This window comes from Bos indicus x Bos taurus, chromosome 11, assembly GCF_003369695.1.
Source record: "Bos indicus x Bos taurus breed Angus x Brahman F1 hybrid chromosome 11, Bos_hybrid_MaternalHap_v2.0, whole genome shotgun sequence".
Classification (NCBI taxonomy): Eukaryota; Metazoa; Chordata; class Mammalia; order Artiodactyla; family Bovidae; genus Bos; species Bos indicus x Bos taurus.
In genome coordinates, this window is record NC_040086.1 from 94188280 (window position 1) to 94206611 (window position 18332).

Here is an 18332-nt window from a genome sequence, read left to right on the forward strand (position 1 = left end):
ACAGACTAAAATGCCTTCTCCCAATTATAACTTTTCACTTTTCCTCAGAAAAGCAAACATATTATATAACCAGTCCTCACCTTCCAAACACCCATTTATAACTTTGCTAACCTTAGCAAGTCATCTTTGATTCTTCTCTCGCCTCTTACATGTAATTTGTCACCAAGTCTTGTCAATTCTACCTAAAATCTCTGTCAAATTGTCCTTTTTTGAAAACCAAAACCTCACTTCAGGCCTTGATCTTCTGCCATATAAACTAAACATAGTTCTATAAAACAGCAGTCTCCAAATTTTTTCCATGCATTCCTCCCTATGGGTAAAAAAAACTTGAGCATACATCTATGTATTTTTATTTATAAATTATAAGAATGCTTTACTATACAAATCTATAGTATATTATTAGAAAACACAGAAACAGAAATTTTGAAAGGTATGAAAGTCAAAGAAAGTGAAAGTCACTCAGTCGTGTCCAACTCTTTGGGACCCCATGGACTGTACAGTGGAATTCTCCAGGCCAGAATACTGGAGTGGGTAACCTTTCCCTTCTCCAGGGGATCTTCCCAACCCAGGGATCAAACCAGGTCTCCCACATTGCGAGCATATTCTTTACCAGCTAAGCCACAAGGGAAGCCCAAGAATACAGGAGCGCATAGCCTATCCCTTCTCCAGCAGATCTTCTGGACCAAGGAATCGAACCCAGGTCTCCTGCATTGCAGGTGGATTCTTTACCAACAGAGCTACCAGAGAAGCCCTTTGAAAGCTGATATAGAAACAAATAGAGATTCTAACATGTTTTTTTCACACCACAGTGGATCACGCTTCACAAGCCTGAGATATCACTGTTCTAAACTACTGCTGCCAAAGTAATCTTCCTAAACACCCAAATCTGATCATATTACATTCCCAACTCAATCCTTCAATAGCATCAGGTTGCAGTGGCACAAACCTGCTTTTTCAACTTTATCGCCTATAATCTTTATGCACATATTCTGCATTTCAGCTACATCTGTAACTCCCTATGTCTTTTAAAGACACAATTCACCTGGAATGTCCTTATGCTTAATGTATACAACAGTATCTCTAGGAGAAAAATACATTCTAAATACTGTAACCAAATTACAATTGAACTTTGGGGATATAACCTACCTTTTCTACAGGAACACATATGTTTTCTTACTTCCTTTATTTGGTTCCTTTTCAAGTCCAAAATACTTGGAAAGAATGGATATGGATTCCAATTAAAGTAGGACCAACTTTGTTTTGTTTCCTTTGGTTTATTTTTCTTCATTGTTTATCTTTCCATTTCTCAACAAAATCCTTTTAACCAAAAAGGATGTTTCAAATCCAGAGATTAGTTCCTGCTAGAGCCAGGTAAAACACTAAACTTTGCAACTCACAATAAGAATTCCAGCCGGAGAAGTACTATATGACCTGCCTTCATGACTGAGCGACTGAACTGAACTGAAAAAGAAATGATACAGATGAACTTACAAAACAGAAAGACACTCACAGACTTAGAGAACAAACTTATGGTTGCCAGTGAGAGGGACGGAGGAAAGGGATAGTTAGGGAGTTTGGGACGTACATGTACACTCTGCTATATTTAAAATGAGTAACCAACAAGGACCTACTGTATAGCACAGGGAACTCTGCTCAAAGTTACACGGCAGCCTGGATGGGAGGGGAGTTTGGGGGAGAATGGATACATGTGTATGTATGGCTGAGTCCCTTCACTGTTCACCTGAAAGTATCACAACATTGTTAATTGGCTGTACCCCAAAACAAAAAGTGTAAAAAAAAATGTTTAAAACCCTTTTGTGGGGTTTTTGGCCACAAAAGGAAATTCAGCTGGGACCTTACACACAAATTTAACAGTCTAGAAAAAAAACTTTTTTTTTTTCCTACAGCAATACTTTGCCTGTTTTAACCTTCCTGTCTGCTGTGCAAACCCCTCCAAGTTGATGGCAATGGCTCAGACTAGAATGATAGAGTTGCAGCAAAACATTTTCCAGAAAAGTCATGAAAATTCAAGGGACTATCTCTGGGTGCTAATAATGGAAAACTCAGTCTCTAGCAAGACTTTTTAAAGTTTTGTGTTGTTTTTTTTTTAATGTGGAACATTTTTTAAAGTCCTTATTGCACCTGTTACAATCCTGCTTCTATTTCATGTTTGGGGTTTTGGGCCACAAGGCATGTGGAAAAGCTCCCCAACCAGGAATCGAACCTGTACCCCCTGCACTGGAAGGCAACGTCTTAACCACTGGACCTCCAGGGAAGTCCCTCTAGCAAGACCTTTGTTCCACCACCCCAAGTCTTTGTACTCTCTCCTATGGAGACTGAGAGGGGAGCACCGTGGTGGGCAGAGGAAAGAGAAGAGTATTAGAGGGCCCTGGAGAGGAAGTCACATTTCAACTCCTACTCTTATCCCACAGAAGGAAGATATGTCAGCTGTGCTACACAAAGAAGTCAGTCTGTGGTGCATTTTGGTAATGGAATCCTTTAACAGGCTGTCCAAATAAACCCCAGAGCAGAGCAATCTTAAAAAGCCAAGGCTGCTTCTCTGTATCAGAAAACAATGATGGGCTTATCCCCACTTTCCAGTCATATAACTTCCCCTCTTCTTCCTCCAGAAATCCTTCCTCCCTTCTCTAAATCTCACTTTTCTTTTGGTTCCAGTTTCACCTTCTGAGAAACCTATTTTGATCTACTCTAATCTTTCGTTTTCTATACAATTCTTGAGGGCCAAATCATAACCACAATGAGACACTACTTTACACAAAGTGGTGCAACTGCTTTGGAAAACAGTTTAACAGTTCCTTAAAAAGAGTTACAATATGATCTAGCGATTCCACTCCCAGGTATATACCCAAGAGAAATGAAAACATATGTCCACACAAAATGTTCACAGCAACATTATTCATAACAGTGAAAAAGTGGAAACAATCCAAATACCTAACAACTGATGAATGGGTGAATAAAATGTGCTTTATCCATACAATGAAATATTATTCAACAACAAAAAGTAATGGAATATTCATATATGTTATCATATGGATAAATGTGGGAACCATTATGTTTAATAAAGACAAAGAATTATATATGATTCCATTTATATGGTAATGCCTAAAATTGACAAATCCATAGCAACTGTAAGTAGATCAGTAATTGCCTAGGGCTAAAAGGGTTTGGGGGGAATGGGTAGTGACCACTAATGTATATGGAGTTTCTTTCTGGAGTGATGCAAATGTTCTGGACTTGGATAGTGGTATTTTTAAGTATACTGAAAACCATTTAATTATATACTATAAAAGAGTAAGCTTTATAGTATATGAACTATATGTTAATAAAGTTGTTTGCAGATTACCGCAGCCTGCAGTAGGCCCTGCTCAGGGCCCCAGTCTCACCCCAGCCTCCCCACAACCAGTCACTACGTAAACCCACTGTCAGCTCCTGATAGTGCCTAAGGTTTTCTTGCCTCAAGGTGCGTATATGCTCTACTCTGCCTGGAATGAAGTCTTGTGAGTCTCTCTACATGACTAATGACTTATCCTTTAGGTCTCAACTGAAATGTCATCTCCACAGTAAGCTCTCCCTCACTGTGCTTCAGTCGTGTCCAACTCTTTGCAACCCTATGGAATGTGGCAAGCCAGGCTCCTCTGTCCATGGGATTCTCCAGGCAAGAATACTGGAGTGGGTCACCATTTCCTCCTCCAGGGTATCTTCCTGACCTGGGAATTGAACCCATGGCTCCTGCATCTCCTGCACATAGGCAGATTATTTACCTCTGAGGCACTGGAGAAACCCCTCTCCCTCACTCAATTCAGTTGCTCTGAACTGCTCATGTCTAACTCTTTGCGACCCCAGGGACTGCAAATCGCCAGGCTTCCCTGTCCATCACCAACTCCTGGAGTTTGCTACCAGGCACATAACATAGTACTTCCATCGATTATGATAATAATGATGAATATAATAAGTGTGTGACACTCTTCTTAGTGAGATAGTAAGTAAATGAATGAATGGATAAATTTCTTGGTTACCAACCTCAAAAAGGTCATGGTCTGACAGGGACAGAAGACAGGCATACAGGCTAATGTAGAATAAACACCACCACAAAGCCAAATCGGCTGTCCTGTTCTGTCCCTATGCCTTCAAATCTTTGCGTATGCTTTTCTCCAAGCCCATAAATGTCAGGCTTCTTCAAACTCACTTAGAGTACTTCCTTCTATTACTTACAATCCACTTCCTGCCCTTGGTGCCTGGAAACAATTTCTAGGATGTCACCACAAACAATATTAAAACTGCCACAGTTTCCTGCTGTGTGTCTACATTATCAGTTAAATTGCTTCATATTAACCACATTCCAGTCCACTGGGATCACTCAAACACTAAATAAGATTTAAAGATACCTGTCGAAGGTTGCCAGTTACCGTTGCTCCTTTTATCTCCCTAGATAAATAAACATCTGCTCAGGTTTAAGGTTAGGAGCTTCTCAGAATGCTACCTGTACACCGGTAACCTTTCCTGTCACCCAAGTAGATATCTGAGGCAAATCAAGGTTCCTTTACTAAAACGAGGATGAACTATAAACATTCTTCAGAAAAAATAAGAAATTGCTGCCTAGACCAGGGCAATTCAACTTAAAAACTTATAAACAGCCTTCCTCCTCAAGAGTTCAAATTGCTAACTGTTACTTTTTAACTCTATACATTCATCTTGGAGCCTTTAGGTAGCATTACAATTCAGATCCCAACATATTTCATAAATGCATTCCATAAACTCTTCCTAAACAAACTGATGTATTAGGTACTGGGTCTGACACAAGGAACTCAAAGACAAGTAAGAACGTCCCTGCTCTCAATGAAGTTTATGTTCGGCTTAGCATAGGAGACACACAAAGAACTAAATTTAGTGCTATGACAGTGATAAATATGGAGGGGGGGGGGTCACAGAAACAGATGAAGGACAGCTGGCCTAGGTGAGGGAAAGTGTGCACAGATGAAGGACACCTGGCCTAGAGAGGCAGGCGCAGAGAACTGGCATCAGGGCTGGCATCCAATCTGTGGCCTACAAACCCCAATTCTCTCATTTAAAAAATGGCTAATAGTACCTACATCATTGGGCAGTTGTGAGGATTAGATGAAATGATTCACAGAGAGCATTACTACCATACCTGACACAGAGATTACATTCAACCACCTTAACTTAAAAGGAAAGTTTCATCAAGCACTAAACCTCAACACCCGTGCCGAGCAACTCAACTGCTTTACTAGTCATATAACAGACACCAGCTTCATAATTACACACAGTATTGTTTTCAATCAACTTTCTTATTTTAATGAGAGACTGCTGAGTCCTGTTATGCATGTTCACAATCTAATTCCTAGATCTTCAAAACCTTCTTCTCCATCACCTGAAACACACAGTTCTCTGACATTTCTGGAATAAAATAAAGCAATTTCCTTAGTCTTTTGATAGAAAAAGTATAAAAAGAAACTAACAATTACCGAGTTTTTAATATGGGTCCAGCAGTCATGTTGATACTGTATTTATTGCTCATTATGACCCTGCAATATATAGCCTTCCTCATTTTACCCTCAGGGTAACTATCTGTACAAAGTTTCATAGTCAGCAGACAAAAGTGGAATCTAAATCCAAATCTGATTCCATATTTTTAGCCTGACTAGATCAGCCACACAGTATCAGAGATGAGGAAAAAGCACAGGCAGCCTGCTTGGAGGGGCCCCCAAGCTCTCTTCCTCCACCCCTAAGACTGTCCTACACAATGCAGCCTGCACACTCAGACTTCACCTCAGCCAGCTGAATATCTTGAGCTCAGTCTGTGATTTCCTGTCCAGATGGAACTGATGGTCAATAGTGACCAAAGCCCTGTTTCCTCCAAAAATCAGGGAGGCACCTAAGAAAACCATTTCCGTACCACTTGTCCGTCCTTGTTCCTTACCTGTAGGCAAAAGCTTCCTAATCGACAGTCACTGTAAATCACAACTACTTTTCATAATTTCTCTCTTCATATTCTCTTTCAGCCTACCTCACAGGTGAAACTAACATATTTCCCATGTCTAAGTTTTTACCACCAAGCAATCACAGAGAAGGCAATGGCACCCCACTCCAGTACTCTTGCCTGGAAAATCCCATGGATGGAGGAGCCTGGAAGGCTGCAGTCCACAGGGTCGCTGCAGGTCGGACATGACTGAGTGACTACACTTTCACTTTCACTTTTCACTTTCATGCATTGGAGAAGGAAATGGCAACCCACTCCAGTGTTCTTGCCTGGAGAATCCCAGGGACGGGGGAGCCTGGTGGGCTGCCATCTATGGGGTTACACAGAGTTGGACACGACTGAAGCAACTTAGCAGCAGCAATCTAGTTTCAAGATCAAGGTTATTCTTTATACTAATTTCACACCTAACAGAATTTCACACATAAATTCTCTTGCCCAAGCACTCAAGATAAATAGAGATGGGTTCCACAAAACACTGTGGAGAAATGTTTTTGTCAACCTGCAACGTTCAAGAGCAAGACACAGATCTGATGCCCAGTCATCTGAACTTCCACTTGGATTTTCATGCTGAGTCTGACATGGACATGCCTCATATCTGGCAAGTTTCTGAACTACTTTGTAACAAGAAGGGCAAGCATCCTCACAAGGATACCCTGCAACTCTAAGGTGGCTTTTGTAAAGTGTTTCTAAGTGCTATTGAAATCCAAGTTTACAACTCTTGCTTGGAAGCAGGAGCTAAACTTGGAGTGCCTCTTCAATCCCAATGCTTCACTACTTCTTTTTACCTCCCAAGCTTCTTAAGCCTATTTGGAGCATGCTTCTCCCCCCTCCCCCACCCCCCTCATTTCCACAAAAATCAAGAATTAACAGTGTACTCATCCAACTCTTCCATTTTCTTTATCATAATAAGCAAACTTTTCTAGTCTCAGGGCTGCTGCAGCCTGTTAGATGCGTCTGGTGAATGGAGACCTAAGCGAGTCAGAGGACTACAAGGCTGGCCAAAGGTCACACTGCATGGACACCAACTGAACAAGACATGCAATACTTGAATAATTACTAGATTTCGCCCATAAGGCCCTTCCCCTTTCAAACTTCCCTAGCATAATTCTCAAAATGCTGAAGTAAACACATTCTTCAGACTTTCTTCTAAGCAAGTTTAAAGTATCCTTTGAAAACTGTTTTAAGGAAAAGCCTGCACTGTTAACTTTGTTTTTAAGTGCCCTTAAACAATTCTATTACTCATAGAGAAAAAGTGAACATTTGTTAGTGATTAGAGATAAGGCATCTCGTGTTCTGGAACTGAGGAAGGGAGAGGCCGAGAAGACCTGGCTGGGAGCGGAGATACAGTCAGTAGCAACACACCCAAGAGAGACTGCATAAAAGTTGCACTTTCCAAAGTCAACTTCTACGTCTAGAAAGAAGGCAACAATGTTTCAATGGGTTCTGAAGTCAGATGTATCAACATTTTCCCCAGAAATCTAACCCCTCACCAGGGACTCCAGATGAATGAATGAGTGAGGGAATATGCCAGATTGGATTACAAAACCTTTCCAACAATTATCAAGATCAGGTGCTCGGTTACAGCACAGGGGTATCTTCCCTCACAGCCTCTGGCCTTGCTGTGGGGAGACTTGCATAGATAGGAAGGGGAGACAGGAGGAGAGAGAAAAGGGCCTTCTTCCTCCCCAGGACATCCAGACCTTAAGTCCTTGAGTGGCCCCTCCCTCTGAAAACCTCTCACGACTTTTATGGCCCCCCCTCCCACCATAGGCCTTAAGCAGCCAAGCTGCCACCTCAGGACTGCCCAACTCTCAGGGGCGCTCCGAACACCCATTTGGGGAGTTGCTTCTGGAGATTTCTCGCCCTACCCCCAACAGTTGTGTGACCATTTTCAGAGGCTCTCTGTAACCCCGGGGAGGAGGCCACCTTATAATCAGCTGTTCCCGCCCTCAGGTGAGGAGGGGACACCTGACCACTGGCGCCCTTCCACCCCGCGCGCACCCCGCCCCCGCGCCTCCCTGGATCGTCATGGCAACAGTCCCCCTCCCCGCATGATGCCAGCACGTGGGGCGCCCCTGGGGTCCCGGCAATAAGTCCCCCGCGCGGCCCGAGGCCTGCAGCGCTTGCCCGGCCTCGCCGCCCCTCGCCCGGCCCGGCTCCGCCCAGGCCGACCACACTCACTTGATCCTGGAGCCCATGGTCCCCCGGCCTCCTCATGGGCCCACGGGCCCCGCTCGGCGCTGCGCTGCGCTGCCCGCCCGCCTGCGGCCGACCGGCCGATCGGCCTCCCTCCGGCGCTCTCCCCGCCCCTTCCTCCCTTCCCTCAGGCTGAGCCCGCCCGCTCGAGTCTCGCTCCCCAGCCGCAGCCGCCGCCGCCGCCTCCCGGGGTTAATGCACTCGCTTCAGCCGGGCGAACGCCATGGTCGCCGGCGCGCGTGCCCGGCGCGCGCCTCCCCCTCCGCCTCTCACACCGCCGCCCCCTCCCGCCCGCGCCGCCGCCGCCGCCGCCCGCGGGGGCTGCCGGGAACTGTAGTTGGCTCATGGGAGGCGGGGCGCGTGAGGGCGGAGGGGTTGGAGGGATTGGAGGGGTTGGAGGGGAACCGCGCATCAGCAGGTTGGACTCCGGGAACTCGGTGCATGGTGTCTTCCGGGTGATGGCCCCTAAAGACCTTCCCTCCCACTGTTCTCCTGTAGAAACCAACACCTAAACCCCCCCCAAAAATGATGTTTATCCCATAGATAGAGACCCTCAAGCTACCATTCCTGTCTTGCGGAGTCCTCCCACCCAGTGGCTCTGGCTTAGAGATAAACTGTCTCCCACTCAGGCCTCCATGGAAAGACAGGTTTTTCCTTTGAAAACCCCACACCTTCCAATAAGTTCTTTAAGGGAGCCATAGACCCTCTGTCACACCAGCCACTTCCCCAACATGGTTCTTGGTGGAGGCCCTTCCTCTCCCCTTAGATCTTTAAGAAGACCTCACATCCCCACAGGAAAGCCACCTGGGGGTTTCATGGGACCCATTTAGTGGCTCTGCTCTGCCCTACTCTTGAGGACCTCTGCCTCCCTTTATTAGCCCTTTTTTTGGGGGAGGGGGGCGGGCTCCAATACAGAAATCTCATGACACCATAACAGTATCTGATAGAGACTCAGTCAAGGCAAATGAAGATACTTGAGAGCCAAAATGACCAACCTCCGCCCCCTTAGGGCTCACTTCCATGAACACCCCAATATCATCCCCTCTAGGCCTGGAAGAATCCTAAGTGAAAATTGCTCAGTCGTGTCTCTTTGCAACCCCATGGACTATACAGTCCATGGAATTCTCCAGGCCAGAATACTGGAGTGGGTAGCCTTTCCCTTCTCCAGGGCATCGTCCCAACCCAGGGATCGAACCTAGGTCTCCCTCATTGCAGGGGAAATGGGGGGGGGGGCGGGGGCGAGCAGGGGCGAGGAGGGGGTGGATTCTTTACTAGCTGAGCCACAAGGGAAGCCGGAAGAATAACAAAGACAGCTATAATGATCACTGCCTTTAGCTACTGTTTCATGCATGGGTGAATAAGTACCCTGTCTGAAGCAGGCACCATATTTCCCCTACATGGTTTGCACCAACCCTGACAGTAACCTTGTGAGTTTATCCCCTCTTTTCGCAGAGCAAACTGCGGCATGTGCTCAACGTTACATTTCTAGTAGCTGGTGGAATGGAGATTAGCATCTAGACTGAATAATTCCAGACATGTGACACAGTTACGCACCTTTGGCCACAAGTCAGAAGACACTATAGGTTCATGGTTCACTGCTGAATTAGGCTTTTCTTCTCTTTTTTTACACTTTTCTGTTCTGAAATGCCATTCATCTCTTCTGCCATTTTAGCTCATAAATTCATTAAGTGTCTCCCCAGCCCTCAGTCACTACAATAACTAGCCCCAGCCAGGGAGGGAGGAAAGAAAACAAGAAGAGCTCCATTTGGAATTACATTCTGAATAAAGATAATCTCTGTCTTTTGCCTGTGCCCTAAGGTTGAAGGAAGGCATAGGATGAACTTTTTTGAATTAACACAAAAATTGAAAATGTCCCAACTGCCCTTTTGAATTCAAAGTCTTTTCCATCCAGACACCAACACTGCCTTATAAACACCCTCAGGACCAAAGCTCTGCTAGACAGGGAGGGCCTCTGTGGTGTTTATTCACCTTGTTTCCTATGAACCTTCTCCAAGGAATAGTTGTTATCAAGATCTCCCCTGGAATGAGCGACCAGTTCAAAGGCTCTGAGCAGGAGACTGTAAATAAAACAGAGTTATTTGGTGGAGGGCAAAGCTGGCTGCTTTTCAAAGGAGGTTGTAGCCATCCTGGCCACAAAAATGTCTGAGTGCCTGTTGGGTGGTGGTGGTGGTGGTGGTAGCGGTGATGGTGGAAGTGATGTGTGTATGTTGGAGGGAGGGAGACTAGAAGGGAAGGGCTACATATCTGTCCAGGTGGCCTCTGAGACTGCAGGGTGGTCTGGGGAGAAAGCATTGAACTGGGAGTTAGAAGTCTGGCTTCTAATGCTAGCTGCATTGCTGTGACAAGCGAGATTTTAAGCAAGTGATTAGACAATTGTCTGCTTTAGTTTCCTCCTCAGTAGAGTGGGTAGAGAGCTCAAGGAAAAGCTCACATCATAAGAGAGAGTGTGATGGAGGAATTAAGAGGTCAGGCTCTGGAGCCAGATTGCCTGGGTTCAAATCTCAGCTCTGTCTCTTGCTAAATTTGTGCCTTTGGGTACAGTATTCCCTGTCTCTGTGCTTCAGGTTCCCTGTCTGTAAAATGGAAATTATGGTAATAGATCTATCTTACTGAGGTGGCATGGGAATTAAATGAGTTAATGATGCTCATAAAGTACATAACAGTGACTAGCATATAATAAGCACTCAAAAGTTATTATTAATAGTATTAATCTTCATAATAAATAGTCCTGTACTTGGATTCAGGACACCTGAGTTCCCAGCCCAGGATGTAATTGTTTGCATTCTAAATCAATTAGACGTAAGTTCAGGTCAGTTGCTCACTCATGTTTGACTCTTTGCGACCCCATTGACTGCAGCACGCCAGGCTTCCCTGTCCATCACCAACTCCCAGAACTTGCTCAAACTCATGTCCATCGAGTTGGTGATGCCATCCAACCATCTCATCCTCTGTCATCCCCTTCTCCTTCCTGCCTTCAATCTTTCCCAGAATCAGGGTCTTTTCCAATGAGTCAGTTCTTCATCAGTTGGCCAAAGTATTGGAGCTTCAGCTTCAGCATCAGTCCTTCCAATGACTATTCAGGATTGATTTCCTATACAACTGACTGGTTTGATTTCCTTGCAGTCCATAGGACTCTCAAGAGTCTTTTCCAACACCACAGTTCAAAAGCATCAATTCTTCAGCACTCAGCTTGCATTATGGTCCAACTCTCACATCCATACATGACTACTGGAAAAACTATAGCTTTGACTAGACGGACCTTTGTTGGCAATGTAATGTCTCTGCTTTTTAATATGCTGTCTAGATTGGTCATAGCTTTTCTTCCAAGGAGCAAACATCTTTTAATCTCATGGCTGCAGTCACCATCTGCAGTGATTTTGAAGCCCAAGAAAAGAAAATCTGTCACTGTTTTCATTGTTTCCCCATCTATTTGCCACAAAGTGATGGGATTGGATGCCGTGATCTTCCTTTTGTGAATGTTGAGTTTTAAGCCAGCTTTTTCACTCTCCCCTTTTACTTTCATCAAGAGACTCTTTAGTTCTTCTTTACTTTCTGCCATAAGGGTGGTGTCATCTGCATATCTGAGGTTATTGATATTTCTCCCGGCAATCTTGATTCCAACTTGTGCTTCATTCAGCACGACATTTCACATGATGTACTCTGCATATGAGTTAAATAAGCAGGGTGACAATATACAACCTTGATGTGCTCCTTTCCCAATTTGGAACCGGTCCATTGTTCCATGTCAGGTTCTAGCTATTGCTTCTTGACTTGCAGGTAGTTTTCTCAGGAGGCAGGTGAGGTGGTCCAATCTGTTGAAGAATTTCCCCCAGTTTGTTGTGATCCACAGAATCAAAGGCTTTGGTGTAATCAATAAAACAGAAGTAGAACTCTCTTGCTTTTTCTATGATCCAATGGATGTTGGCAATTAGAAGTCAGTTCAACTGTAAATGATAGAAGACTGAAATAGCAGTGGTTGAAAAAAATAGAAGTTTATTTCTCTTTCACCTAAAGTCTAGAGATAAGCATTCCAGAGCTGGTATGAAAATCCCATAAATCATACTCATTTGAAGGCATAGCGATAGGACAGGACAGTTGATTTAGTCTTGGGATGGTGGTTATTCTGCATTAGATTGTAAACTTGTCTTTGTGCCTCAGACTGTGACCTCTTTGAGGCTGGTGACCCACAATTCTACCTTATTGCTTCCCTATCCTCTAGGTGCAGCTTCCACCACATGGTCCAAGATGACTGCTTGAACAATCCAGACATCTAATCTGCAACCAGGACAACAGAAAAGAAGGCCATGCCCCACGCCAAGTCCTAATCTTTAAGTGCATTTTCCTGGAGTTGCTCCTACTTCTCCATTTACCTTCCACTGGTCAGAACTTAGTTGTACAATCACATCTCTAGGAAATATAACCTTTATATAAGAAATGAGAGAAAGAAACTGTGTGCACAGCTGAAGCCAGGGTAGGGGCACATTTCCAGGGAAGAAGGAGAGGTCAGACATTGCAATCTCAGCCAAGTCATGCTTGGCTATGTGACCCTGGTCAAGCTCCTGACTTTCTCTGGCCCTCAGTTTCCCTATCCAGAGTAAGAAATTCAGGCTAGCTGACCTCTTTCCAAAGTCCTTTTGAGTTCTAAAGTTCTCTAATCAGTAGCTTATTGTTTTATAGTGTAAAGCTAGGTGAATCTGATGTCATTCAAATAAAAGGAGACCTCTCTGCCAGATGCATAACATAATCAACTGTTGGAATTAAAGCCTTCCAGTGATGAGAAGTGGCTTAGGAACTTTACCTTCGGGACTGTTGTCAAAATAGGCTAACTGAACATATCTAGCAGATAAGAAGTCCAACGGTGTGTGTGATACCACCCGTGCAGACGCTGATGCTCCTGAGTTTCTAAGTTGGCCCTCACTCCTCTGTACGTGTTTGTTTTTTCTGCTTAGAATTTAAAGGACTATGTCTACTGAGGGAAGAACAGCAACCCCAAGGAGCACTAATACCCTCTAATAATACAGTATGAAATGGCAGGACTGATGGGCCAGTCATCTGTTGTTCCCAGTACACTTTGTTGTGGTTATATACATACTTGTTTTTGTCGTTCAGTCGCTCAGTTGTGTTCAACTCTTTGCGACCCCATGAACTGCAGCACACCAGGCTTCCCTTCCTTCACCATCTCCTGGAGTTTGCTCAAACTCATGTCCATCAAGTCAGTGATGCCACCCAACTATCTCATCCTCTGTCGTCCCCTCTCCTCCTGCCTTCAATCTCTCCCAGCCTCAGGGTCTTTATCAGTGAGTCAGCTCTTTGCATCAGGTGGCCAAAGTATTGGAGCTTCAACTTCAGCATCAGTCCTTCCAATGAATATTCAGGGTTTATTTCCTTTAGGATTGACTGGTTTAATCTCCTTGCTGTCCAAGGGACCCTCAAGAGATATAATTTACATGCCATAAAATTCACTGTTTTAATATGTACAATTCAGTGTTTGTTAGCATAGTCACAGAGTTGTACAACTATCACCAGTCTAATTCTAGAACATTTCATTCCAGAAAGAAACCCCACACCCATTAATAGTCACTCACTTTTGCTGCCCTGCTCCGAGCCCCTGGCAACCAGGAATCTACTTTCTGTCTCTATAGATTTGTGTATTCATACAAGTGCAATTATTTAATGATACGACTGACCTTTCTGTGTGACTTCTTGCATTTCACATAATATTTTCAAAGTTCGTCCATGTACCATCTATCAGTACTTCATTATCTTCTATTGTGTAATAATATTCAATTGTATGGAGAGGCCATATTTTGTTTCTCCACAATTGTTATTGATGGAGACTAGGGTTGTTTCCACTTTTCTAGCTATTATGCATAACACTGCTGTGACCATTGGTATATAATTTTTTGTGTGGGCATGTTTCTAATTCTCTTGGGTTTTGTGGTTCTACTCTGCAGGAAGATCCACTACTTAATTAATAGGAGTGCTGCTCCACTCACTCAAAAAGCGAAGGTTAGTAATAAGGTAAATTTGAGATATCCAGAATCACATCAAGTTAAATGGGTTTCTTTACTGAATTTCTTGTGAACGTTCAGGTTAGCCACGTACATTATGGATCACCTAAGAGGGGAATGTTGTCGATGCATGTTGTTATTTAGTCCCTCAGTAGTGTCCGACTCTTTTGTGACCCCATGGACTATAGCCTTCCAGGCTTCTCTGTCCATGGAATTTTCTAGGCAAGAATACTGGAACAGGTTGCCATTTCCTGCTTCAAGGGATCTTCCCAACCCAGGGATCAAACCTGCATCTCCTGTGTCTCCTGCATTGCCAGGGGGATTCTCTAACACTGAGCCACCTGGGAAGCCCCATGTAAGTGGGATCATACAGTATTTGTCCTTTTGTGATTGTTTATCTCACTTAGCGTACTGTCTTCAAGGTTAGTTTATGTTGAAACATATGACAGAAATCTCTGTCATTAATTTATTAATTCATCAATAAATTTCTATTGTTTATATTTTCAAATGTCACTGGGTGGCTTCCACCTTTTGGCTGTTGTGAACAATGCTGTTATGAACATGGGTATACAGATAACTGTTTGTGTCCATGCTTTCAGTTCTTTTGAGTATATACTCAGAAGTGAAATTGCTGAATCATGTGGTAATTCTATTTTGGCGGTTGGGGTGGGGAGGGAAGCCACCATACTGTCTTACCATACATTCCCACCAGCAGGCATTAAGATTCCAACTTCTCCATATCCTCACCAACACCTGTTATTGTGTGTGTGTCTTTTCCATATTAGCCATCCTAATAGATGTGAGGTGGTTGCAATTTGTATTTCCCTAATTAGTGATGCTAATTAATGTGCTTATTGGCCATTTGGATACCTTATTTGGAGAAATGTCTAAGTCCTTTGTGGGCTTCCCTGGTGGCTCAGATAGTAAAGTGTATGCCTACAATTCAGGAGAGCCGGATTTGATCCCTGGGTCAGGAAGATCCCCTGGAGAAGGAAATGGCAACCCACTCCAGTACTCTTGCCTGGAAAATTCCATGGATGGAGGAGTCTGGTGGGCTACAGTCCATGGGGCTGCAAAGAGGCATGACTGAGCGACTTCACTTTCTTTCTTTCACTTTCAAAGTCCTTTACTCATTTTTTAATCAGGTTGTTGTTGATTTGTAGGAGTTTTTTATGTATGCTAGATATTAACCTCATCAGTTAAATAATTTCCAAATGCATTCCCCCATTCTATGGGTTCCTTTTCCACTCTGTTGAAGTGTTCTTTAACATAAAGTTTAAAATTTTGATGTAGTCCAGTTTATCTTTTTTTCTTTTGTAATCTGTGCATTTGATTTCATATCCAAGAAATCATTGCTAAATCTAATGTCATAAGGGGCTTCCCTGGTGGCTTAGAAGGTAAAGAATCTACCTGCAAGACATGAGAGCTGGGTTTGATCCCTGGGTTGGGAAGATCTCTTAGAGAAGGGAATGGCAACCCACTTCAGAGGAAAATTCCATGGACAGAGGAGCCTGGTAGGCTATAGTCCATAGGGTCGCAAAGAGTCAGACATGACTGAGCATAAAACTTTTCCCTTATGTTTTCTTCCAAGAATTTGTATAATTTTAGCTCTTACATCTAGGACTTTGATCTAATTTGAGTTAATTTTTCTATTGGGTGTAAGGGAAAGGTCTTTGGCTTTTTTTTTTTTTTTTAGAGGCTAAAAGGCCTCGATCCCTTCCTCTTATGTGGTTAATAATCCAGCCAGAGTGCTCACCTGCTAATTGTATGCTTCATTATTCCATTATTGTTAACAATACTACCTTGCAAATACTTAATGGTTTGTATTTTCCCAACTGCTCAATAATCAGAGAGCGCTATTATCCTTGCTTTAAAAGTGAAGGTGCTGATACATAGCAGGTGTAAGTGACTTACCTGAGATGAAACAGCCAGAAAGTAATGGAGCCAGGACTCAGCCCAGATGGCCTAACTCCTTTTGTGGGTTTGTTAGTTTCCTGAGATATAATGGTTTATTTTAGTACAATTTTCCTTCACTGATTTATTCGTTAATTCATCAAATATTTTTCTTTGTGATGGAGTAACTTCATATTGTTAAAAAATTAAAAAACAAGAATAAATAGCACATATAATTCCTTTGTAGTCCTCTCCTGGCCATACTTGGATGGAAAATGATGTACTTGTCTTTCCTTGCAGAAGCTAGAGGCATGCCCTCTGTGTGTGTAACCAGGGGCAAGTTAGTAACCTCTCTCAGATTCAGTGTCTGCATTTGTCAAATGAGGATAATAGTACCTTTCCCGCAGGGCCATTATGAGAATTTAATGTGTTAATACACACGAAGCACACAGATTGACCTTGCATTTGGTAATGGCTCAATGTGAACTATTACACAGTTGTCTTAACAATAAACAACCAGTAAAAGCCAAATTCTAAGAAAGGCCAGTGAAAATTGATGATTTAAGACCTTGGGTCCCAAAATTAGCCATGTGTATTGATCAGCAGTGCCTGTGATGCTTGTTCATGCTATGGAATCCAGAGTTCTTATCCTGGCTATTCTAATTCAGAAGCATGATCAGAAACTCTTGTTTCTAAAGAAGCTCTTCAGGGGATACAGATCCACAATTAGGTAGGGAACCACTGATTTAAGCTTTACCTAGATGCCAGCATGAACTGAATTCCCACTAGTACCTTCAGGGCCTCAACAGGCCACCTGCTCCTCTTCCAAATATCATTAGCTTCCAGCTCTGGGTCCTGCATTCCCCACTCTGTCTTCCTAAAGCAGTCAGTGCATCTGGCTGAACATTGTTAGTACTTGGAGGCCCAAGGCAGGTGTCATCAGCAATCCATTCACTCATGTACCGAATCCCTCCTATGTGCCAGGTCCTGTGCTTAGAACTTTTTTACTTCCTGCTGAGGCTCATTCCTCTCCGCAGCCCCTTGGTGTAACATGGTCTTACTGTGCTTGGTTGCTAATGCTTATTGTCGGGGATACTGCTATAGATTAGAGGGTCTGTGGATTGAATACAATACTGAGTGGACACCCTGTCAAAGGATCTCTGTGTTTCCGAACTTGCTTCTAACCCTCGGCTTTCCAGCTCATTACCTTGCAATTTGTTCTTCCACATTCCTCCTCTCTACACCTCTATTTTTACCTCTATTTTAAATTTTGTACATGCTCTGTCTGCCCAGCCCTGACCTTGGCTCTTCTCCAAACCACATTGTGTGTTCATTCTGCTTATTGGGGCTTCTAGGACCCCCTGCCCTAGAGCTCCTCCCACTTCCACCCAACATGAATATTTTGAGCAAGACTCAGGCCTAAACTGCAGAGGTCCTGTTCTCCTCTTCCACATTGAAGATGGTCACCATGTACCTCCACCCTTTAGGAAGTGAGCTGAAAAGTTTGTTGGACTTTGCCCCATTGTACTCTTGGACGCTCTTGCCAGTTTTCCTTTACTTTATAATTTTCCCCACATGCATTTTATGTATTATTAACATGTATATTGTAAGTTATCAATATTTTCCCTACTTATTTCAACTACCACTTTTCCTAAGCCTCACATAACTAGTATTTTGCTTGTGAGCAGAAAGTATAATTGATAAAATTCTTAAGTTTCAATCCTAGTATATCTCCCACTTCACAAATCAAGGCAAAAAAAGTGAGTGACAGTGACATACTTGCCTTAGCATCTGAGTGGAGATTAATACCACAGTTCTCTGACCTCTTGGCCTGGGCAGAGTTTTTGCTGGTCAGTCAGAGTAGCCATGACACTGGGGAGAAGATCCTCTGATTCAATTCAATGACAGAGTATTTTTAATTTATAGGTAACTTACTGAGGTCCTCAAAGGGGACTCTGCCTCCTGAAAATAATGACCGGACCTTCAGTGACCTCTGCTTCCAGTGGTGAAAGTCAAATTGCTTTAGGAACAATAGAAGCAATATTGTGTGGTGGTTAGGGCACAGGCCGCTTAGGGTTGAATCCTGGCCCTCCTAGAGCAAATTGCTTAACCTTAACTTTGTCTTCTCATCTGGAAAATGGAGATATTATTAGCACTTGCTTCATGGGGAGATAATGAGAAAAAAGTTATTA

General features: G+C 43.5%; 1 protein-coding gene across 6 annotated transcripts in view; it reads right to left on the reverse strand.

Moving 5' to 3' along the window:
- The window catches only part of DENND1A (DENN domain containing 1A), a 531115-nt gene extending 522661 nt beyond the window's left edge, over positions 1 to 8454 (reverse strand). For 3 of the 6 annotated variants that reach the window (XM_027556228.1, XM_027556226.1, XM_027556227.1), the window contains exon 1: positions 8201 to 8452. In XM_027556228.1, the coding sequence (XP_027412029.1) occupies positions 8201 to 8217 (17 nt within the window). In that variant the 5' untranslated portion in view covers positions 8218 to 8452. Of the gene's footprint in view, positions 1 to 8200 lie in introns of all 6 variants that reach the window. The other 3 variants (XM_027556225.1, XM_027556230.1, XM_027556229.1) reach the window with 2 other exon arrangements.
- Between the last annotated feature and the right edge of the window lie 9878 nt (positions 8455 to 18332).